The following is a 25140-nucleotide window of genomic DNA, read 5'->3' as shown; positions in this document are numbered from 1 at the left end:
TTGGCAGATATGGTGATAAGCTTTTTGTTATTTGTAGATCAAACTGATTTAGCTAGTATTGCTAATGGAGATTCTTTTCTTCTATCTTCTTGTTTTAGAAGATAAAACAACACCTGAGGAGGTGCATTCTCCATATGAAACTTTGCTGCTAAGAACATTTTTGACTTGCCTTATTCATCTAGCAGTCCATATCTATCACAAAGAGCACAAGTAAGTGCTTTTACTTACTTTAAGTGAGAGTTCCCCGAGTTTCAGTGTTTGACTATTCTATAATTACTAGATGGTAGCCATTCTCAGAATTCTTCCTCTGCCCCCTCTCCTTTTTCTGACCTTTCTTCTGCTCCTTCTTTCTTTCTCCTTCCTCCGCTACTGGCCTGTCCACAACTCCCTGGGGTGAGTGGTTGGATTCAGATCTCAGGAGAAAGTTCTCTCCTCCTTCTCTTCTGACTTTTTTTTTTTTAACTAGTATTGAATTATTTAGGGAATGTACATGGCATACATACATCCGTTTCAGTTGAATAGTGGAGTCTGGCTTTATGATTTGGCTTCAGTCTGTGGCATTGCCATGCAACCCTCCCCTCAAAAAAAAAAAAAAAAAAAAAAAAAAATTTCCCAGCTTACCTTAAAATTCTTACTCCCAAGGGTGGTGGAGCACAGGCTTCATACAGATATAGTATAAGTTCCAGAATGACATATGAGTGCCTTTGGCTGGTCAGTAATACTTTATAATCGGTAATTATATAAAATTTGATTTGTATTGTTTTATGTAAAATATAGTAAATAATCTGTTCAGAAGAAGGGAGGAAAAATAAAATACTGACTTTCAGTTGGGCTTGTGCTCCTAAGATACTTAGTCATTTTTGAAAATTCCATCCGATATGCCTGTAAATTGTATAAAATACATCCATTGCTTTGGGCTTCAGGAAAATAAATAAATCTTCTGGAGCTTCACAATGTGACAGCATTGCAAATAGGCCCTAGGGATAGAACATAGTTCACTGAAGAATTTGTCAAGGAAAAATCCACAGTCTAACTTTTACAGGATAAATATCCAGTGTTGCACTTGTGAATCAAACAATGATCCATAATACCTGCTGTGCAAAAAGGAAGATGTAATATAAAACTTTGTTTTAACTATAGAGATAAAGGTCCATATCTGTTTAAGTGTTTCTCAAAAATGATGATGAAGAACATTATTCCCAATGCCTGTCATATACAAGGTAAGTAATGCAACACTTTTCTGTGCTAAGCAGAATCAATTGCTGGTAATAGTTATTAAACAAGTTTTATTTGAACTTCTGTATTTTCCCACTTCACTTCTACAGGCATTTTATTCTGTGAACAGCAACAAACTGTCTGTGCAATTAATTACATTGATAAATGCTGGGAGATATACAGGGCTTACTGTAGACCAAGCACCATACCTCCTTATGAACCCACAATGAAAATGAGACACTTCCTCTGGATGTTGAAAGTAATAATCTTATATACTTTGATTTGTGTGTCTAGGTACTAATTTATTTGTCTAGTTCACAGTGACATTTTAAAACTCTTTTCACTAAAAGCCTGCTTTATTGAAAACTCTTAAGAACTTGAGTAACTGTATTCACATAAATTATCCTATTGGCCTCAAAGGTATGGTTCACAAGAATAAAGTTGCTCACATGCTTAACTGTATGGAGGATCCAATTCCAAATTCTTTGATTCCTCTATGCCTTAGACTTATTTTGAGTATTTAATGTTTTTAATCAATTTAAATATTTTCACTAACGCTTTTTTAAAGGTAGATACTAATTGTTACTGATTAAAAATTAATGTCTGCAGAAGTCCAAGGCTGACGGATTCAGAAATAAAATAACATTCAATAAACAATATTTTTAAATGATGTATTTATGTAATTTGAAGTATGGTAAAGCATCGTGGACACAGGATTATTTCCCAGAGCCCTGGAATTTAGGGCCTGATCCAAATCACACTGAAGTCTCCCATTGATATCAGTAGGTTTTGGATCAGGCCCTTAATGATTAAAAATCAAGCCTGCTTACACCTCTGGAAATCAGCTGCCTGCTTGCAAGACTCCTCTGCATTCCTATGGGGAACACTTACTGATTCACCCCTTCTTTTATGCAGAGTGGAATTAAAAAAAATAAAACCTGGCAGACAGAGAAATGGGTAGCTGTTGGGTGAATCTAAGTCAGCAGCAGGGCTGGCTCCAGGCACCAGCTTCTCAAGCAGGTGCTTGGGGCGGCCGCTCCGGAGAGGGGCGGCACGTCCAGGTATTCGGCGGCAATTCGGCGGACGGTCCCTCACTCCGCCTGGGAGTGAAGGACCTCCCGCCGAATTGCCACCACAGATCGCGATTGTGATCGCGGCTGCGGCTTTTTTGTTTTTTGTTTTTTGTTTTGGCTGCTTGGGGCGGCCAAAACCCTGGAGCCGGCCCTGGTCAGCAGGATCCAGGGGGATAGTTAATTGATGAACTTTCCTGCACTTTGGGTTTAACATACTATATAAGTGAATACTAGCTCTGTTGAAGTCAATGGCAAAACTCCTATTGACTACAATGAGGTCCTGATTTTATCCTACATAGCATGAATTATTTTGTGAGAGACCAATCCTGCTTCCATTGAAATCAAGGGGAATTTTGACGTTGACTTCAAAGGGCGCCAGATCAGGTCCATATTTATAAATATCTCAAGTAACTTTTGACCTTTTTGACATACAGGATTTAAATATGCTAAGCAAACAATTAACTGCTACAAAAATTGTGGAAATACTGGTAAAGGACAATCCTTTTGTACGCGATGGAGATGACAGCAATTTACAGCATGAGGTATGTAAGGAAAAAAGTACGTAACAGTTCATGATGCAAATCGTCAGCAGGTAATTGCTACAGGATCAATTACAATTATTTTTAGAAGATGTCAGCAAGTAGAATTGTACCATCATACCTTCCAGAAGAGAAGAAAAATAGTGTTGTTTATACAGAAGAAATGGCGCTGATCATTAAGTGTCCCATCTTGATATTCCTTTGTTCAGCATATATCATCTGGGGTTATTTTATCCCACATACTTCTCATTGTTCCATGGTTTGCTCATTATCATGCCCTTCCTATTACTGGACAGTTAACTGCAAATGTGTTCTCTATGCCCTGTGACTGCACACTGGATGTCTGGGATATGTTCGGAGAGTACAACATTGCATAGTTGTGCAGGACTCTTTGCATCACTTATTTTCCATGGGGGAATTGCACAGGAGTGCACAGATGGAATGGCTGCACTGGGAGGTCTCTGCACTTCTTGCTACTTAGGAACCTTTAAGCTGGATCAGCAGCTGAATGGTGAGATCCTCGATCGTGCAGATCTGCTGGCCCAGGAACCCTGAACATGGGGTGTGAAGCAGCAGTGCCTGCACTTCCAGCCTACAAGGCTGGAGTAGTGGCTGTGGAGGCATTTTATTGCAGCCTCTCAGCCAGCCTGCAGGTAGAGACTTCCATCCCCTCAATCCCTGTAGAAATCTTTTTGCACTCCAGTGTTGTGCAGGGTGGGTGAATTTTGTCCCTAAGGAATTAGTTTTCACCCAACGGCAGTCTACTGTAATCTACATGATTGAATTTGTTATAAATACTTGTTTGGGGTGGCTTGGATGGACGTAGTTTGTTTTATTATTAATCCATTACATGCCCGTTACTGTAGACTCTAGGCACAATGCATACAACAAAACACTGTCCATTCCGGACAACAATATAACCATTTCCTTGTCCACCAGATAGAGAAATATCCCTGAGCCTTAATGCCAAGTGTAGCAAAAACTTAGCCAGGAGGATGATGCAATACTGTATTATCATTCAGTTGTATGCAATGTGAAATACTGTGTATTACCTGCTAATGTCATAATAGCATATAGTAATGTAATAGGACTTTGGTTCTGATCAGTTTTCCACAGAGAAGAAGGGTCATGATCATTATTGATTATTAGGCCCTGATTCATAAGCTCTTTAAGCATCATGCACATGAACAATCCAATTTAAGTCAATGGGACTGCTTATGTGCTTAAAATTAAGCATCTGCTCAAATGCTTTGCTGGATCAGATGCTTAGTCCTCAAAGAGGAGATTCTACAGAGATGAAGTAATTATTATTATTATTATTTTACTCTAGTTGGTTTTTCTTGAATTCTTTGAAGCTCTCCTTGATTGCGCCCTGTTATATGTTACCAATGATATGATTAAGCAGCAAGTAGATCTTGTAAATCAAGAAGGAAATGGTTATAGAACTGAAGATTACACAGAAGGGGCACGGCATATTCTGCAGCACCCAGAATACTCCTCATTTCAGGTACTAATGATGTAGCACTTCATATGCTATGTTATCATTTAATATTTATATTACAGTACCCATCTAGAGCCGAGGTCTCATTAATGGACCAAATAGTTCTGGGTTCCATGCTAACATGTATGAATTAGATCCCTCTGTTCCATGCAAACATATAGTCCTTGCCCCAAGGAGGTTACAGTTCAAGAAAATAAGTGACACACAAAGGCTGGGAGGAAAGGGATCCAAGCAAATGTATACAATTGTTATATACACTTACACTTTTTTCCTGATACTTTATATATATGCAGAATTTATGTGCAGCCCATCTGCCCCTTAAGCCACTATTAATTGGCTGATTTCCTATAAGCATTTTGGCAGAGGAAAGTGGCCTTTCAGATCAGTTCAGAGAGGGCGTAATTGGCAGCATGGAAAAAGGCACAGATATTTGTATGGGAAGCTCACAAATGGGTGGACATTGTTGGAGAGTGAAGTTCACATGATAAGAGACAAGTGTCTATCTTCTGTAAAGTGCAGCTCTGTTCTAAAAAGTGACCCTGTAAAAATGGCATTGTAGATATTGCTTCTTGGCCTTTTGGCTGAGGGGTGAAAACATTATCTATTTTCAATGAGTCTCGGTGTTTCACAGACAGCTAGATAGTTTTTTAAAAAAACAGTTAAAGATTCTACAGATCAAATGATGCTTTCAGTGATACCTGTGCAAAAAACACTGTCAGCAGTGGAGATGGCCTGGGGAGCTGGGCATAATTTGGTTTATAGAATTTGGTAGAGGACATAATTTGGTCTATAGAATCTTTTATTACTAGCAATGATGCACAATACAGAAGGAACCCAGCTTGATTCTCAGAGCTTAGGCTGAATTTGCAATGCTGTCAGTTAGAAAAAAAAAATCTCTTTACTTGCAAAGTGAGCAATTTCTATCTGGAAATTAGTGGGAGGCAATGAATATGGAATCCACAATAACATTTTTAGAGAGTGTTGTGAAAAATTACTTCACCAGAATAGGGTTCCACCATTGGTGCTGGAACTACGGGTGCTGGGAGGGCTGCCGCACCCCCTGGCTTGAAGTGGATCCCATTATATACAGGGTTTACAGTTTGGTTCAGTGGCTCTCAGCACCCCCACTACACAAATTGTTCCAGCACCCCTGGGTTTCACTGTATGTAATACCCAAACCCAATAGCTACATTAGACGCACAGAATGTTTACTGCTTCCATTAGCCATTTTGATGCTTTGTTGGCATAGCTATTTCTAGCTTCAGAGGGTGTAAACCATTTGCATGCTTGAGTTTGATTTCTCACATGATAAAGTTACAATACCATTTTCAAAACTATACTGGATTATGCTGAAAACACCATCTCTTTTGTGTTTATTTTGTATTAGTCCATTCATAGCAGAAGTATGACCAGTGCTGAGGTTAGCCATGAACCCTCTGAGACAAGTCACTACTACATTACTACGAGGTCTTCAAGCAAGCTAGCACAGTCACCTGATAATAGAATAAAGAAACCAGAGGTCAGTAAAACAGGTGCTCTGAAAAGGAAAGTAAAAGGACCATCATTTTTGCTTTTTCAGGCAGGGGGCAGACAGGCTTGACTCTTCTTCTTCTTTTTTTTTTAAGTTGTATGTAGTTTGAGATCTAAAACACATTTGAAGAAAATCTGGCCCCATTGACATCAAAGTGAGTTTGCCCTTTACTTTAATGGGGCCAGGATTTCATCTGTTGTTAATAGAATAGAATATGTGTGTGTGCGTGCATGCATGTGTAGATCTAAAATAGATATATTTTGTTTAACAAATGTAAATGTTTGCTTCCATGACTACCTCCAAAGACCTGTGTTTAGAATACTGTCTCCTCTAGGGCAGCTGATGACATAATTAATAACTAAAGCAGGAAGAAAGCATTGAAGAGTTACATTATAGATAAACCTTCATGGGGCACAGCAGTTATAGCTGGGACTAGTGGGCACTGGGGAACCAAGCTTTAGATTTAGTTGCACGCAGGGAGCTGGAAACTGGTCAAAGAGACTTGGAGGCATCAAGTAAGATCACCGCAATTTTAATTTGTTGTTATTTCTGATAGCACATATTACATTTTCAATGTTTAATTTCTGAAAATGGGACCGTCTTACTCACCACATCTGTTTCCTGTGTATATTTTGGGTCTCAGCTGCTTATTTAATGATTAAAAAATAAGCTTTTACTATTCTTTCCTCCTGTTAACACTACAGAGTTAATAAAGGTGCTCAAGCAGGAGTATATTCATTCTCTCAAAGTAGGAATTCTAAAACTACGGTCCAAAATGGCAGAGTCAAATTCTGCCCACAGAAAACCTATGCAACTCTGTTGTTACTGCACAAAGCTGTGTCTCCAATGCGGTTGCACTGCTGTAACTGGGGGCAGAATTTGGCTTGCAGAATTTTTATTACTGTTGATGTAAAGATGTATGAATGAGTTTTAGTAATAATAATAATACCCCTCTCCCCCACATATTATGAGGTGGGAAAATTTCCACTTGACTCTCGGATCCTAGGATATGTTTGGCATTTAGTAAGCAGCTCTGGCTCTGGCATTTAGTGAGCAGACTAAACTTCATAGAGGGTCACTGAGAGACGATAGACGTGGAACTCCTCATTGCCATTGTACAGTTGCTTGTTAGAGGGGAGGACAATAATGTAAGGCTGCAAGACAAAGAAGCTGCATAATATGAAATTTGGAAGATCGTAGTTTCTCTGTCACTTTATTTTTCTTCACATCCTCCATTAATCTCTCTCTCTTTCTTTAGCTGCACTTGTAAAGAGTTTCTGGAGACAGCAGTTTCTCCTACTAAGTAATATAATCAGTAGAGGAGATTCATTTTTTACTTCAGCAGGACAGGACAACTAATGGTATCAAACAGTTACCTCAGAAGGACACGTGTAAGGACAGGACCTCTATTTTCAACAAGGCTCTAAGGAACATGGCAGCCATTTTCTGTGAGCCTGTGGTTCAAGAAGATCCATCTAAAAAGCCTATTAAAAAGCTACTGTAGATGGCTGCTTTGGTAGGTAGCATGGTCTAGTGCACTGAGGATAGAGCTGGAAATCAGGTACTTCTGTGGTCTAGTTGTAACTCTGCCACTGTTTTACTGTGTGGCCTTGGACACGTCACTTAAGCCCTGATCTGGTAATTGGCTCAGCACAGACACATCCCTGCAATTTAAGCGGGACTCCTATGTGCCCACATGGAGCCAATTTCAGGATTGGGGCCTTAATCCCTCTGTCTGTTTCCCCCTCTGTAAAACAGGTATAATCGTATTTCCTTGTAAGATATTACAGGGATATTGTTAGGTTTGATTAGCTAATATTTGTACAAGAATTTGAAAATGTAAAACACTATATGTATAGTTCCAAGTATTATTAAATATTGACTACAGCAGGCAAGATTGCAGAATTGGCTGTACTGAGGGCTTCCTGTGCCTTAATGTAGTAGCTGCTGCTATTCCAAAATGCTTTGTGGATGGAAACATGTGCAAGAAAAATGTAGAAATTCAAAGATTATATTTGTGATTTCTATTTTCATTCCAACACAAGCTTAAATCCAAGGACTCTGCAGTAGAAAACAGAACTTTCAGACAGACTTTTAAATCCACTGAAAAAGAGAGAGGTGAGTACTACAGAATAGCTGTTAGCATCTATTACCGGTAGTGGGGGAAAGAGAATATGGGTCTCACAAGACCTCCCTCCCCCGAGTTAATTAAAAATGTATCTTAGACTTCGTATAGTGGGGTGTATTTTATTATGGAGTGAAGGCTGCATTCAGTTTTACATTTAAAGCAGGGTTTAAATCCTTTAATCTAACATTTAATTTCACACATTTGTACCATTTCAAGCAGGAGGACAAGCTTGAATTTCCAAGCTCCTTTTCACACTACATACAGTTGTGGTTTTAGAATCCTATCCCTCCTTATTGAACCTTTCAGAAGTGGTGTACTGAGTCTTCATTTATTCACTCTAATTTAAGGTTTTGCGTGCCAGTAATACATTTTAATGTTTTTAGATCTCTTTCTATAATATATAACTAAACTATTGTTGTATGTAAAGTAAATAAGGTTTTTAAAATGTTTAAGAAACTTCATTTAAAATTAAATTAAAATGCAGAGCCCCCCAGACTGGTGGCCAGGACCCGGGCAGTTGAGTGCCACTGAAAATCAGCTCGTGTGCCGCCTTCGGCACGCATGCCGTAGGTTGCCTATTCCTGGTCTAAGGTTTCTTTCAGATTCCTTCGAGTCGGTCTGAACAACCCCAGGCTGCTCTTTCCCCACACTAGCTAATCCTGCACCAACTCAGTGTGCCTTTGTCTAGACAAAATGACCACACTTACTGTTTTCATCTTCACCCCCCTAGAAGCCATTGTAGAACATGCTTCCACCATAGGCTTCCGGGCACCAAAGGAAGGAGCTGGAACAGGTGAGAAGGAGGCTCGCTGTGGGCAGCACGGGGGGCGGGGCGGGCAGGTGCTGGTGGATGGCTGGGGAAGTTTCCCCAGGTCTACTGCTGGTCAATGGCTTGTCTGGAGAGTTGATCTAGGGAGAGAGACCACCTAAGGGAACAGGGCATGGAGCCAGGTACAGCTAGGTGCCAGGGCAAATGCACAGTGTGTGCAGGGAGGAGAAGGAGGCAAGTGGAGGTGGGGCTGAGGAGCATCTCTGTGCTGCAGGGAAACAAATTTCCCTGCCTTCTCCACCTGAGGGACTTGGAGTGGAATCCCATGGAGTCCTGATGTCGTGAGCCAGGCATGGTGGGTGACAGTGGGCACTCCTCCTGCAGAACTAGCAGGTCCCTGGCTCCTCACGCACCAGCCAGTCCATGAACGAGGTAGTGCTTGTAGGTTGCAGCTTGAGCTGTCTGAGGAGCATGAGAATTGTTAGCGTCTGAAGGTTAAAATGCCCCTCCACTGCTTGTTGTGGTGCACAGCCAGGGGCATTTCTACCCCTGCCCCACCTCACTCCAGCAAGCCAGTAGAGATCATCTCTGGTGCCTGGAGGTGCTGCTCTTCCCCCTTAGCCCCGCCAGCACTCTTGAATTCCCCCCCACTCCTGATTTTTCTTACCCAGCACACATTTACCATTTTTTTTCTACCAAAACACTAAAAATCCAGGAAATAGGCAGTTAATGGCACTGTTAACATCTAGACCAGGCTAGACATATCTTAACCAGCCAGCTGAACTGATACGTTCCCCCACCCTTTCACTTGCAACAAATAGCCACCTGTACTGTACACAACCTCTGAATCATGCTTGCATGCACACCCTTAACTCAAGACTTAAGCATTTTAAAGTAGTGATCAAATATATTAATCTGGTTGGGGTCAGAGTTAAGATTTTCAGTGTGACTGAGGGATGGATGTGTGCATCGTGCGTGGTTGTCTGAAGGGCAAGAGAACATATTATGGAGATGACAAGTCCAAATGCATGTGTTTGAGTCTGTTTGATGATGGCTGGTAAGGTCGATGAAGAAAGGGCTGGTCTGAATGGTAACATTGGCATACCTGGTGGTTTCCTTGACTTTTAGGGATTGTGTTGGTAGGAAATTCACTAGAGCAACGTTAACTTTGCATGAATTTGTCTGTGTAGAAATTTTTACAGTACTTTTGTTTCCATCAAAAAACACACAGATCCCTAATATAAACAGGACATGCTTTACTCTACAGTTTACATCCCCTACTGACCTCCTGGAATGAGTAATAGTAAGGCCTTTTGTAAGAGCACATCTGGATACTCTGCAAGAGTTTGTTCTAATACTACAGCTAAATGTCCTCAAAAGTGTTTCCTGAGTTTGAGACTGCCTTCTGTACCACTCTGTTGTCAGTTCAGCTTTTGAGCATCACACCGCTGAAGCTTGTGTTCATGAATTAGATTGTAAGGTTCATGATTAATGATAAAATAGCATAGTAAAATATACTTTTCAAGCTAAAAAAGTTTTTTTTTTCACTTTCCCTTCTCTGTCCCAGCCACTTGAGATGAAAACAGAAGTGTAAAACCAGCCCCTTTGTTTTCTGAGGGAAATTAGCTTTTCTCCAGTGCAAAATTCTATGCAAACTCCAGCATTAGAACTGGAGGTGGCAGTTTATATTTACCTAATACAGAGACATAAAAGGTTGTTAAAGTGTTTATTAGTACTTATTAGTATATGTGATGCTTCTCAGGGAACCCAGGGCTGAGTGTCATCTTGTTACCAACTGCCTCCAGTGTGAGGGAATCTTGCCTGTACTAGCTGGGTGTTAGCTCCCTAAGGACATGTCTACACTTACCTCTGGAGCGATCGATCCAGCTGGGGTTGATTTATTGCGTCTAGTGAAGATGCAATAAATCGACCGCCGAGCGCTCTCCTGTAAATTCCAGTACTCCACCAGAGAGAGAAGCATAGGTGGACTCAATGGGGGAGTGTCAGCAGTCGACCTACCGCAGTGAAGACACTGCGTAAGTAGATCTAAGTACGTCGACTTCAGCTATGTTATTCACGTAGCTGAAGTTGTGTAACTTAGATTGATTCTCTCTCCTCCCCTTCCTCCCCCCAAGCGTAGACCAGGCCTAAGACAACCAGCCTGTCAGCCACTTAAGCCGTCTTCTGTGGACTACACCAGCCCTTTCTTTGCCTTGCAGATTGACAACAGATGCACCCCAGTCCCTGAGTCCCTTCATTGTGTCCCCCTGTGATATTCAGCCCCTAAATGATCACTGGATACCCACAGAAATCCCAGATCCTCTGTTCCCAAAGGAGCAGTGTCCCAGAGTTCACTAGTTTTACCCAAGATCACTGTTCCTGTATTACACAAAGCACTTGTGTTCAATTATAAAACAAAAGGGAATTGATTTAAAAAAATAGAGATTCAAATAAAAATCAATGTGAGAGATGGGAACAAATGGTTACATATAAAGCATAATACCATTTGTAGAGACTAAACTTAACTCACATGGCATTCCCCTATCTCCTACAAGATAACCCACCCCAACTTCTTTCCCCAGCATTTTCAAGCAGTTTAGTTGAAATCCCTTCTCACAAGATGAAGTGTGCTGGCAGCTTGTCCTCACAGATTGAAGGAATGCCAGGCTGTCTTTGTGCACCCTTCCCTCCCCACAAATATACCAGAACAGACCTTTGATGTGCATTTCCAAATAGAGTCCCCCCACCTCCCTCTGCTGTTTACTTCTTCCTCTTAATTTCTCTCTCAAGTCTCAGCTAGCTCTTCATTAGCATTTAACGTAGATTGTTAACAGACTCCTATTGTACAATACACAATAGTCCACCATGGAGATAAATGTCTTCCACCGTCCATCTGGAGAAGTTTGTCTGAAGACATGCTACCTTTGAGTGATCTGCTTTTAACTACAGATCTAGAGAACATTTTTAGTATATACACATAACTCCTCACATCTTTTCCATACGTACATCTTGCAATAGTTATGATGACCACTGTAATACAGGCTTCCATTAAAGACCTTGCGTTGACAGGCTTTTGGTGAATCCAGGGGATCTCTGTACCCCTTTGTATCCCAGTGCCCTCTGCCAGTTGGCAGTACGGGTTCTTGGGTCACAGTATGTAATTTTATTTTCTTCCCTTGCAGTTCCAAATGTCACATTCTCCTCAAACACAGTGTACCAGCTGTCTGCTGATGACAAAGATGAAATGTTTGTTCAGTCTTTGATGGATTTGGATGCAGAACAAGGCCAAGTGCTCAGCAACCCCATGAAAGAATTTGCAGGTAAAGTAGTTTTGAAGATCTGGTACGAATGAAAAAAAATGTAATTGAATAGCTCCTAATCCTTTAGGTTGTTGTCACAAGAGGGCAGTAAAAGAACATCCAACACAATAGAGTGAGTTTCACTGTTTAAAAAAAAAAAATGAAATGAGATGTTTAAGATTCTCTTTCCATGTTTCTTTCCACAATTAAAAAATCCTAGTTTTTATTTTAAAGAAGAGTTCTCTAAACTTACATAAAATGTTTCCATTCTCACTGAAGGTACATATTGTTATTTACAGGTGTAGGACTGTTCTGTCGTCATTGGCTAGAGAAAGAAAATCCATATAACAAACCAGAGGGCATTTGTGGTGGTTCTCAGGGTACCCAGGACCGAGAGTCACCCCCTGCCTCTAGCAAAAAGGTGTCTGTCTTGTGGTAGCTGGCTGTCAGCTCCCTGACACCACCAGCCCCTCACGCACTCTCCTCTGGGCTAACTTCACCTTGCAGGTTAAAAATAAGTGCATCTTAATCCTTGAGTCCCTTTGAATTGTTATCCCTGTATTATCCAGCCCCTGACACTGGCTACCCACAGAAATTACAGATCCTTTGCACCCAAAGGTGCAGTGTTGTACCCCAGTTCACTAGTTTTACCTTAAGCCACTCCTCCTGTAAACTACATAGTACTTGTGAGCACGTATAATAAAATAGAAGGCGGCTTATTTGAGAGAGAATAAATATTTAACTAGAAACAAGAGTGTGGTGAATACAAGTGTTTACAATACAAAAGAATCATAAAAAGCGAGCCTGGGTCTACACGTATCAATAGTTACTTTTCCTAGCTGATAAAGTAGATTTCCCCCAAAAAATTCAGTCTTCTGCAGAGGTGGCTGATTTCACAGGAACCAGGACCCAAACATTCATGAAAACAGCCTTGCTCCCCAGGGGTTTCTTCAGTGTTAGAGAGGGAGAAGTACTCTAGATCCGTGTTATACTGAAAACAGCCTTTTGTTTTTATTCAAGGTCTGGGCCAAGCTCTGTCTGTTGTAATGTTCCTTTATCACCTCCAACAGGTTTTGATTGTTTGGTTGTGCTGCTAATGATTTTCCATTGATAGTTGTAGGAGGGAGCAAGGGTAGTGAATTGAACCTTTCATTACCTCGCCAGCTGATTAAGGAAGAGTGACAACTCCCTTTTGCTTGAATGCACCATCACTGAGGGCAAGTCTACACTTAAAACACTGTATCAGCTCAGCTGTGCCACTGTAGTGCTTAAGGGTATGTCTACACTGGAAACTTCAAAGCGCTGCTGCGGGAATGCTCCCACGGCAGCGCTTTGAAGTGCGAATGTGGTCGTGCATGAGCGCTAGGAGAGAGCTCTTCCAGCACTCCTGGTAATCCACCTCCACGAGGGGGATTAGCTCCAAGCACTCAAAGCCCATCTACACTAGCACTTTAAAGCGCTCAGACTTGCAGATTTTTCACCCCCGAGCCAGAAAATTAGAGCACTATAAAATGTAAGTGTAGACAAGCCCTTAGTGAAGACACTCCTACACTGACAGGAGAGCCTCTCCCATTGGCGTAATTAATCCACCTTAGAGAGAGGTGGTAGCTATAATCGATGGGAGAAGCTCTCCTGTCGCCATAGCACTGTCTACGTTGGGGGTTAGGCCGGTTTAACTATGTTGCTCAGGGATGTGGATTATTCACATCCCTGAATGACATAGTTATACTGCTATAACTAGTGTAGACCTGGCCTCAGGCACATTACCCCTTTTGTTATTTCATTTCTATGACCAAGTCCATAAGGCATACTTTCAGTATAAATATACTATTCCTTAAATATTACCAGAACATATATTGCACAATGATTGTCTTGACAAGTTACGAGCTTTCTGTAGATACCTCACATGATATCGTATATAGATGAAAATCCTGCAAGATATATGTTGGGTGTAATGAGTTTGTCAGATCTGAGGTGAGAGCTGTTTACAAAGAATGGGGGACTTTTTGCCAGGGGGTCTCTGTATCACAGTATTTACATAATCTGTCAGCCAGAAAAGCATAATTTGTATGTGGGGTTCCCGTTAGTGCACCACATGGCACTTCTCATGAGCCTCTCTTGAGCCTTGCATCTCTCATTTGCCTACATTGACTCCCTCTTGCCTGCTTAGGGAATCCTAGCTCTGTTGTTCTTCATAGCTATAAAAGTCTTATACGAATGGGCGGGGGGTGGGTTGTCACAAACACAAGAGTACAAGCAGACAAGGTGCTTCAGCAACCATCCCTACTGTATTCTTTTTATAACAACTGTAGAATGTTATTGCATATGTATGTAGGAGCAAGTTGGACGTGAGAATGGATACCAGAATCCCAAATTGGGATGCCCTTCAAGCAAGGTGCATTTTATGTTGTGCCATAAGAACTACGGTCCATTAATTTTACTTTAGGTGTTTTTGAATTCTTTGTTTTTATTTATATACATTTTTTTAAGGGAAGGACACTGCTGTTAGAGGGGCAAGTGCCAACAGGAGAAAAACTGACCTCATCAATCCACTAGGATTTTCACTGTAGCCTGGACCATGCTATCTCCTTCTCACAAAAGAATGTGCAGAAAGGGATGGGGATTTGCCTCTTAAAGGAGCAGAGGCTGGGCTCCATAGGATCAGCTGAAGACAGAGTTATGTCCATGATTTTGCAGCACTTCTGACCCACCACACTTTGTCCTACCTGGCATCTTGACACAATCATTTTCCTACTCACCTCTCCTGCGTAAAACAACTGTAGATATGGAATTGCTGTAGCAGTAATTTAATGCTAAACGAACACATTTATGCTGGAGTTGAAGCAGAAACAATAGCCTTCCAGTACAGAGGTCAGCAAGTGGCAACTATGCAGCAAAGGAAATGATGCTACCATATAGCTGCCACAGTCTACCTCATGTGTTGTTTTTGAACATTTCCTCCAATGTGGCTCCCTTCGACACCAAGCAGAGGAACAAAGCATATGCCTCTTATGAGCCTTGAGGCCTAGATGGTAGCCTAGCAGCTTCACAGGACACACTTTTATTTTGGTAGCCATATCAGAATTCTAGAACATCCTGGATGGGGAGGAGTTGGTTGTATTGATTAAAATGTAGAATGAGCCAAATATATTAAGTAGGTTAAACTACAATTAAAATGTAAATGGTTCTGTTACAGATAAACTAGAAAAAGCAAAAAACGAACAGAAGGAAAAACTCAGTCTGTGGCTGAATCAGATGTACATCTTTTTTGTGAACAAGTTCTTTCCTGCCTACAAGCATGCTCAAATGGTGAAGGAAAACGTAGAAGAAAATAGGAAACGGGATGCTGAATTAGCCTTGCAGTTGAAAATTGAAGAGGAAGCAAAGTGAGTCTTAATTAATTTAAAAGCTTCATTTTACACCTAGAGACATCTAGAGTAAGGTCCTATATGAATACCATGTTCTTGAAGATTTAGGATTTGGGAAATTGTCACTCTGTTCTTTGATAAATCACATCCACTAGCTACTTTCAAAATACTCTATTGGATGACTGATTTATATAGTGCAAACAGTAGACTACAATAATCAATTTCTTTTCATTTGTTATAGAACGTTACCCAGGTTCTCTCAGAAAGAAATTGAGATGAAAAAGAAAATGTTTACACACAACTACCCCTGACACTTAGGGGAAAGGCCCTGTGTGATTTTTCTTCTTTTCTGAAGCACATTTGGCAGCTATTTCTGCCTATCAGGAGGTAGTCTCAATTATCCTAGCTCATTGCAATCTGAATATATCACACCAACCCCTTGTCACCCGGGGTTCACATGGGGTTTAACATTTTTCAAACCCTTCTGTAGAACACTCAGCTACTTTTGAAATATAAATTAATGGAGATATCCTATCTCCTAGAACTGGAAGGGACCTTGAAAGGTCACTGAGTCCAGCCCCCTGCCTTCACTAGCAGGACCAAGTACTGATTTTGCCCCAGATCCCTAAGTGGCTCCCTCAAGGATTGAATTCACAACCCTGGGTTTAGCAGGCCAATGCACACACCACTGAGCTATCCTCCCCCCAATCAGTCAGTTCCTCAGGGTTTAGGTTTCTTACATGGATGATCATTTTCCCAATGGCAGTGACTTCAGCTCCCAGAAGGAATGAGTTTCAGGCCCTAGCAACTGATCCATATTGTATCATATCTTCCAAGGATAAGGGGGCATTGCAGATCCTGCTGACTTTCCTTCCACAGCCAGGTCAACATTTCACTTTAACGAACCTTTTGTCCTGGCCGTGTTCATCCTGCATAGATCATGATGAGGCCCTTTTTCTATGCTGAAAGGTTGTTGGTGTTCTAATTAGAGCAGACTAGGTGCTTGTCTACACACACAAGTTATACCACTTTATAGAGGTACAGTTAAGGTGATATATAACCCCTATGTGTGGACATAGTTCTGTCGATGTAAGAGTCCATATCTATACTGGTATATTCTACCTCTACTGGTATCAAGGACCTGTACACAAATATAATTGTCTACTCTAGGGACTACACTACATTGGTAAAAAGATCAGACCCCCTAGCCAAAATAGTTATGCCCACTCAAAAACTTTGTGTAGAACAGGTCTAAACAAACTTTACCAGACTCAGAGAACTTGGAGGTAAGGTCCCATGGGAAGAACATCTAAGAGAAAAAGTAGGTCAGGAGAGCTGGCAGTTTCTCAAGGAGACAGTATTAAATGTATGCTATCCTGAGGGGAAGGAAAGATAGGAAATATAATAAGAGGTCAATATGGCTCCCTCAGGAGCTCTTTAATGACCTGCAAATCAAAAAGGAATCCTACAAAAAGTGAAAACGTGGACAGATTGCTGAGGAGTACAAAAGAATAGCACAAGCACATAAGAACAAAATCAGAAAAGCTAAGGCACAAAATGAGATACCTCTAGCAAGGGACATAAAAGGCAATAAGAAGAGGTTCTTTAAATATATTAGAAGCAAGAGAGCGACAAAGTAAAGTGTAGGTCCTCTACTTAATGGGGAAAGAGCGCTAATAACTGATGACATCAAGAAAGCTGAGGTGTTCAATACACCTCTACCCCAATATAACGCTGTTCTCGGGAGCCAAAAAATCTTACCGTGTTATAGGTAAAACCGCGTTATATTGAACTTGCTTTGATCTGCCGGAGTGCGCAGCCCTGCTCCCCTAGAGCACTGCTTTACCGTGTTCTATGTGAATTGGTGTTATATCGGGGTAGAGGTGTACCTATTTTGCTTCACTCTTCACTGAAAAGGTTAATGGTGACCAGATACACAACACAATTAATATTAACAACAAGGACAGAATGCAAGCTAAAATAGAGCAAGACTAGTTTAAAGAATATTTAGATAAGTTAGATGTAGTAAAGTCAGCAAGGCCTGATGAAATTCATCCTAGTACTTAAGGAACAAGCTGAAGCAATATCAGAACCATTAGCAATTATCTTTGAGAACATTTGGAGGACCAGTGACGTTCCAGAAGACTGGAGAAAGTACGTTTGCCTATCTTTAAAGAGGAGAACAAAGAGGACCCTAGGCATTATAGACCGGTCCATCTAAATTTAGTAATTTGTTCCAGAATCTTTCCAGCTATCAGTCAATTTGTAGGCCTCTGGAGGATAATAGGGTTATAAGGAACAGCCAGCATGGATTTGTCAAGTATAAATCATGCCAAACCAACCAAATTTCATTCTCAGATGGGGTTACTGGCCTAGTGCATAGGGGGAAGCAATAGCTATGGTATCTCTTGATTTTAGTAAGGTTTTTGACAGTCTTACGTGACATTCGCATAAGCAAACTAGGGAAGTGTGGGCTAGATTAAATTACTATAAATTAGTACACAACTGATTGAAAGAGTAGTTATCAAAGGTTTGTTGTCAAACTGGGAGGGTGTATCTAGGAGGGTCTTACAGGGGGTCAGTCCTGGGTCCAGAACTAGTCAATATTTTCATTAGTGACTTGGATAATGGAGTGGAGAATATGCTCATAAAATTTGCAGATGACACTAAACTGGGAATGGTTGCAAGCACTTTGGACAATCAGTCTGAATTCAACAAGCTGAAATTCAATAGAGATAAGTGAAATACTTTTCACTTAGGAAGGAAAAATCAAATGGACAACTACAAAATGAGGAATAATGGGCTAGGCAATAGTACTGCTGAAAAGGATCACAAATTGAATAGCAGTCAATGTGATACAGCAGCAAAAAACACTGCATTAACAGATATGTCGAATACAAGACCAGAGGTAATTGTCCCACTCTGCTTGGCACTGGTGAGGCCTCAGCGGGAGTACTGAGTCCAATTCTAGGCACCACACTTTAGGAAAGATGTGGACAAATTGGAAAGTGTGCAGAGGAGAACAACAAAAATGATAAAAGGATTAGAAGACCTGACCTACGAGGAGAGGTTTAAAAAAAATGGGTATGTTTAGTCTTGAAGAAAGAAGACTGAGGGGACCTGATAAATCTTCAAATCTATTAAGGGCTATTATAAAGAGGACTATGATCAATTCTCTGTCTCCGCTGAAGGTAGGACAAGAATTAATGTCCAGCAAGGGAAGATTTAGGTTAGATATTAGGAAAGCTTTCTAACAATAAGAGTTGTTAAGCTCTGGAATAGGCTTCCAAGGGATGTTATGGAATCCCCATCATTGGAGGTTTAAGAAAAGGTTGGACAAATATCTGTCAGGGATGGCCTAGGTTTATTTCATCCTGTCTCAGCACAGGGAGGGGGCTGGACGAGGTGACTTCTCAAGGTGACTTACAGCCCTACATTTCTATGATTCTATATAAAGCACTGAGAAAGACCACACAACTTTTTCTTTTTACACCAGTTAAGTGGGAAATGACTATGGGTAAAATTTTCATAAGTGCCTAAAGCTCCTAAGTCACTAAGCCATTAACTTTCAATTTGATACCCAAATCTCTTTTGAAAATGGAACTTGGGCACTTACAAAAACTTTACCCAATGTCTTCAGTGCTTTGCATTGTTAGGACGTAACTGGTCTGAAACTGAGTGAGCCTTGGCATGACCTAGAATCTATGCCCACCACTACCTGCCTAATGGATGTTCCTATCACAGACATATGCAAAGCAACTACACCTTCCATTCTTCATACGTTTGGAAAGCATTATTGGTTGAATTCAGGCTCCAAAAGGGATTCTCTGTGCTCCAGCATTTGTTTCCAAGGTAGGAGAGACCAAACTCTCTCACCTTCATACAATTTTTTTTTTTTTTAATTTCAGGACATCCCTCATTTTCAGTTGGTCAAATATTTTTGCGTGGCGTTTGGGCCCATACCGCAGAAGCATTCTACAGCTTTGTATTCTGTGCCTGACGAGCAGCATTAGTCCTCTCTCCCAAAAAGCCCTCCTTGCCCTTGCTACAGCTGAGCTCCACTGGCTTTTGGAACATCTCTGAAGGAGTGAGACTCCTGTACAGAAGGTCTCTTTAGAGAAGGGAAAATTACTTACCTGTAATTCTGCTTCCCTGAAAATACCTGGCACGATTGTCACTCCTCTGCCCGCTTCCTCTCAGAACTTGCTGGTTACTTATTGACATTTTTTCCCTTGTACCTTGTTCATTTTCTTTACCGAAGCACTTAAAAAAAAAAAGTATGCCTGGGCTACACACTGAGATAGCTAATGTGATTTTTATGGGAATTTAGTTAAACCAGCATAACCAGGTGGACACTTGTTAGTTTAAAACTGTTTATATTGGTTTAGTTTGCAACTGTACATTTAGAGGTGCAAGTTAAAACCACAGAACACTGTCTCCACATAGTTACACTAGTTTAATCAAACAATTTAATTAAACAAATGCAACTTGGAGTGGAGATAAGCCCTTATACTGATCTGGCATTAGTTTCTTTTATGGGAGCTTTGCCTTCTGCATAATCGAAAGAATTGACTGGAACATTCAGAGAGTAGTATTTATGCGCTGCATAGGATTACTATTAGGAAAGCCTACCTCACATGTTGCACTGCTACCACTACCTTCAGGGGTCAAAAAACAACTTGAGAGCTAGGGAAGCAGTCTTGTGCTAACGAGATGATATGTTCAGAGAACTAGGATCACAGGTAAATAATTTTTCCTTTTAAGAATGTGCTTGGATTATGCAATGATACATGAAGCTTAACAATGGTTGATTGCGAAGTAGCAACTACACAGCACACACATTTTAGGAAAGGATTAAAAGGATCACATTTCTGATTAGGTAATTCATTCTGCATGTAATTGCAGTATGGCTATATTTACTTAAGCAAAACAATCATTTTAGCCTATGATAAGTTTGCATGAATTTGTTGCAGTGGTAAACAAGTGTAAACTTTTGTTTGTTTGTGCGAGCTTAGGCTTATCGCCATAAGGAAAGCCGAAGAGGCCAAAAAACAAGAAGAAGCTGCAGCAGAAAAAGCAGAGACAGATAGTGGAGTGGTTAAAGAGCCAGAGGATTCAGCTACACAGCTGCCACTTCCTGCAAAGGAAGAAGTAGTGATTCTGCCCCAGCCAGTCATTAGCAAGGTTTCTGCAGGGGGGAAGAAAAAGAAAAAGTAAATTAGGCTGACTGTTGCAATAATAAAGTTGTAAGTAAAGTCTGCGCTTGTTAACATTTTTAAGGTATCAGATTTACTTTCTAGGTCTGTAAAATCTAAACATTACAATGTAGGTTCTAGGAAATGAATGAATAAAATTATTTGTATTTGTTTATATCAGAGGGAAATTTAACTCTCCAGTCTTCCCCCACACCTCCATCTGCTGATATCCTGACCCCCCTAGAAATTGGGGAGTGTGATTATATAATTGATTGTTACATAAAACTTGTGTAAACCTTTGAACATACAAAGCCATTCCATACATGTACTATATGCCATATTACGAGACATTTTTCCATTAAAAGATCATTAGTGTTTCAGGTTTGTTTGTTGGCTAACTCTTGTAACCATGAGACTGCATAGTCTGAATGGAATTTAAAACTATACATCCTGCATGAGGCTTTTGCTTATACAGACGTTCCTCAGGTTACACAAACCCAACTTAGGGAAATCTGCACTTAAGTAAAAAGTTCCGTAAGGGTTTTTTTTGTGTTTAGGTTTTTTTTGCATAATTGTTGGAGATATGTTCCCGACTTACACAAAATTCGATTTACGCAAGTGTTCTGTTCCGGAACGCCTTGGGTAAGTCGGGGAGCGTCTGTACACCTATTTTATGTACATTGGCATGTAAGGAATCCAGATATTTCACTCATGTAAAGTAAATCTTTGGGCTTAATCCTGCATCATGTGATTTCAGTGGTACGACTACTAAGTATGAATTGGAAGATCAGGCCCTTATCCTTTTCACTTTTTATTGTTAAAGCAGCAGCCTCTGTCAACTTATACAGGAGAGGAACAGGTTAGTTTACTTGTGTAGTATTGAAGAACTGGTGCAGTGTAGCTTTTACATGCTGATGATTCTGAGACTATTTTAGGTAACTCAATATCCTTTACTGTGGGTGCCACTTCAGACTCGGATGATAGGGTTAACATCAAGTACCTCCCCCTCTCTTTTACATGCTAATGTGTAGAAAATAAATCCCCACACTTCAGTCCACTCATTTGCACGTGAGCACAGAAGGGGAACAAAAGGGCCCTTAAAATTGTAACAATTATTAATTTTATTGTCCAGTAAAATATTAACATAACAATATTAGAGAAATGGAATGGTACAGTTGAATTATCAGATTGGTTTTAATTAGTTTGCACATAAATATTTTAAAATCTAAAAATCTTATGATCAGAGTTTACAGCTTCAGTAGAAATTTGATTCTTACAAAGCAAGTATTGCTTTACTATTGTCATTATTCCAGTCAATAATATGACTAATAACCTTTCATGTTAAACAAAAATGTTTCTGACATTTGTAGATTCTTTTTCACTAAATCAGCCCTCTGCAGATCAATCCAGGAAGAAAATATTATTGAACTGTGTTGCACAAAGTTTCTTTACTTCTTCTGTTTAAAAAAAAAAGAGAGAGAGTTCAGAAACATATTATATAAACACCCTGCTTTTAAAAGAAGACTTGACAGAACTGTAACTGTATCCGGGGAAAAATATTACATTTGTTAGGGTTTTCTGCTTTTAAAACATATTCTCACTCCCCCCCCCCTTTTTTTTTTTTTAAGGAATGTCCTGGTGCATATCAACTCCTTATTTCTATTTTTAGTAAGAGAAAGGTGGGTCAATTTTGTTCAGCAGGCCCAGTCTGAAAATTCACATATCAGTCTTTTCATGCCAAATATGGACTTAGCTTTTATCCTGAATTCACAAAAAGAAAGAACAAACTTTTCTTGTTAAACAAGTCTTGCTTAATGATTAGAACAGGGATTCTCAAACTGTGGGTCGTGACCCTATTTTAATGGGGTTGCCTGGGCTGGCGTTAGACGTGCTGGGGCCCATGGCTGAAGCCAAAGCCCAAGGGCTTCAGCACTGAGTGGTGTGGTTCAGCCTTGGGCTGAAGCTCTTGGGCTTCGGCTTTGCTCTCCCACCCCGGCCCAGGGTGGCAGGGCTGGGGCATGCTCACGTTTCGGTCCCCCCTTCTGGGGTCATGTAGTAATTTTGGTTGTCAGAAGGGGGTTGCAGTGCAATAAGAACCACTGGATTAGAAGAAACATTGATAAATCAATATCCTTACTCAAATAATATTAAGATTAAAGTCTTTTGTTTTGTGCTCCCCTACTTTCTTCTCATAGAGAAGATTAATTTCCAGTACAATGTTTTTAGCGATTGCTTTGTAATTTAGAGGCAGCACTATAGTTACTGTATAAACATTCTTATCTACTATTCCTGCACAACGGGTATGATCCTAAAGGTGTTCAGGGCCCTCATCTTCAATATAGCTAAACAGGAGTTAAGGGTGCTGAGCATCTTGCTTGATCAGGCCCTTTACCAGCATCTAAATTACTGGTTTTGTAGCCTTGGGCCACACCTAAAGGAGTCTTACGTTTATTGAAAGTGACAGCATCAGTTGAAAAATCATTTATCTGGGGTTTTTCCCCAAACCAACTCTTATTGACAGTTATACCCAGGATTTGGTTAGAGTAATCCTGTTTTTCTCCAGTTTATAAGAACATAAGAATGGCCCTACTGTGTCAGGCCAAAGGTCCATCTTCCGATAGTGGCCAGTGCCAGGTGCCCCAGAGGGAATGAACAGAACAGGTAATCATCCAGTGATCCATCCCCTGTCATTCATTCCCAGCTTCTGGCAAACATGAATTTCTACCCTCCATGAATTTCTCTAATTCTTTTTTGAACCCTGTTATGATCTTGGCCTTCACAACATCCTCGGACAAGGAGTTCCACAGGTTGACTGTGCGTTGTGTGAAGAAATACTTCTTTTTATTTGTTTTAAATCTGCTGCCTATTAATTTCATTTGGTGACTCCTAGTTCTTGTGTTATGAGAAGTAGTAAACAACACTTCCTTATCTACTTTCTCTACACCAGTCATGATTTTATAGACCTCAATCACATCTCCCCTTAACCATCTCTTTTCCAAGCTGAAAAGTCCCAGTCTTATTAATCTCTCCTCATATAGAAGCCGTTCCATATCCCTAATAATTTTTGTTGCCCTTTTTTGAACCCTTTCCAATTCTAATGTATCTTTTTTGAGATGGGGCGACCTCATCTGCACACAGTATTCAAGATGTGGGTGTACCGTGGATTTATATAGAGGCAACATGATATTTTCTGTCCTATTATCTATCCCTTTCTTAATTATTCCCAGTAGTCTGTTCACTTTTTTGACTGCTGCTGCATATTGAGTGGATGTTTTCAGAGAACTATCCACAATGACTCCAAAATCTCTTTCTTGAGTGGTAGCGGCTAATTTAGACCATCATTTTATATGTATATTTGGGATTATGCTTTCCAAGGTGCATTACTTTGCATTTATTAACATTTCATCTGCCATTTGGTTGCCCAGTCACTCAGTTTTGAGAGATCCTTTTGTAGCTCTTTGCAGTCTGCCTGGGTTTTAACTATCTTTAATAATTTTGCATCATCTGCAAATTTTGCCACCTCACTGTTTACCCCTTTTTCCAGATCATTTATACACTTTGTGCATTTGACAGCACTTTAAGTACAGCAAGTCTGTCTCCCCCATTTCTGTGCCTCTTCCGCACAGAAGCAAGGAGAGAGAAAAAACAATTATAGAGAAGTAGGACTGTAAAACCAGAATAATTAGCAGGAAGGTCAGGGGCAGATGTAGAAACAAAGTACTTTTATCTTGTAAAAAAAAACTGTTTAGTTTTCAAGTTGATATTGCCCCATAATGTTCTCATTTTTTATCCAAATGAATTGGGCTAAAGGTAATATTGATGCGTGTTTCTTCATGTACTTGGTATGTCTTAAATTGCAGTGTAAAACTGAAGTAGGAAAGCACTTTGGGAGAAAAACAGTAATAATCTTAATGACTACTTCCCTTTGTGAAAATATATTGCCTTGACTTATAAAAGACAAGTTCAGAAAAGTAGGCATTTTAACCTCCTGGAAATATAATAATGCACTTCATTTATTAAATATTCCAAAATTAAATTTCAACAGAGCACTCCCATTAAATGTCAAGGAGTAAGATAATGGTCATCGATTCATTGTTAAGAACATCGACTTAAAGTCTGAATATTTATGATTTAGTTGCCATGCAAAACATGGAGGAGAGACAAAGCCTTAGGCAAGCTGATCTGGTGTAGCATAGAAAAAAATCCCCCATTAAGCGTATCTTATATAAAATAGAGAACTAAAAATCCATTGATAAGCATTTTAGTAACACCAACAGTATTTAACAAATAGCAAAAATTAAAAAAACAACAACAAAAAACTTACCATTAACTTCAATAAGGTTTGCATTTTTTTGATTCAAAATAACATACAGTTCCCGTTGATCAGACTTTTTCCCAACCACCCAGTAGTCACTCATTGCCTTCACAATGATTTCTTCATCCTCATCAACTCTGAAAGAAATTGGATACAACAAACCTTAGGGAAATTTGTACCGACATCAAAAATAAGGGACTCGAAAAG

General features: G+C 40.1%; 2 protein-coding genes across 3 annotated transcripts in view; one reads left to right on the top strand and one right to left on the bottom strand.

Moving 5' to 3' along the window:
* The window catches only part of LOC117884374 (radial spoke head 10 homolog B2-like), a 36114-nt gene extending 15105 nt beyond the window's left edge, over positions 1–21009 (top strand). For both annotated transcript variants that reach the window (XM_034784730.1, XM_034784729.1), the window contains 11 exons: positions 99–210; positions 1141–1220; positions 1326–1474; positions 2723–2830; positions 4158–4334; positions 5716–5847; positions 7905–7977; positions 8718–8780; positions 11939–12076; positions 15252–15441; positions 20439–21009. In XM_034784730.1, coding sequence (XP_034640621.1) covers positions 99–210; positions 1141–1220; positions 1326–1474; positions 2723–2830; positions 4158–4334; positions 5716–5847; positions 7905–7977; positions 8718–8780; positions 11939–12076; positions 15252–15441; positions 20439–20640 — 1424 coding nt within the window. In that variant the 3' untranslated portion in view covers positions 20641–21009. The remainder of the gene's footprint in view (positions 1–98; positions 211–1140; positions 1221–1325; positions 1475–2722; positions 2831–4157; positions 4335–5715; positions 5848–7904; positions 7978–8717; positions 8781–11938; positions 12077–15251; positions 15442–20438) is intronic.
* Positions 21010–21715: 706 nt separating this feature from the next.
* Positions 21716–25140, bottom strand: part of CCZ1 (CCZ1 homolog, vacuolar protein trafficking and biogenesis associated) — a 30835-nt gene continuing 27410 nt past the window's right edge. The window contains exons 14-15 of the mRNA XM_034783958.1: positions 24943–25070; positions 21716–22075 (exon numbers count right to left, since the gene is read on the bottom strand). Coding sequence (XP_034639849.1) covers positions 22020–22075; positions 24943–25070 — 184 coding nt within the window. The 3' untranslated portion in view covers positions 21716–22019. The remainder of the gene's footprint in view (positions 22076–24942; positions 25071–25140) is intronic.

This window comes from Trachemys scripta, chromosome 10 (genome assembly GCF_013100865.1).
Source record: "Trachemys scripta elegans isolate TJP31775 chromosome 10, CAS_Tse_1.0, whole genome shotgun sequence".
In the NCBI taxonomy this organism is placed as follows: domain Eukaryota; kingdom Metazoa; phylum Chordata; order Testudines; family Emydidae; genus Trachemys; species Trachemys scripta.
This window is presented reverse-complemented; position numbering and strand designations above follow the sequence as displayed.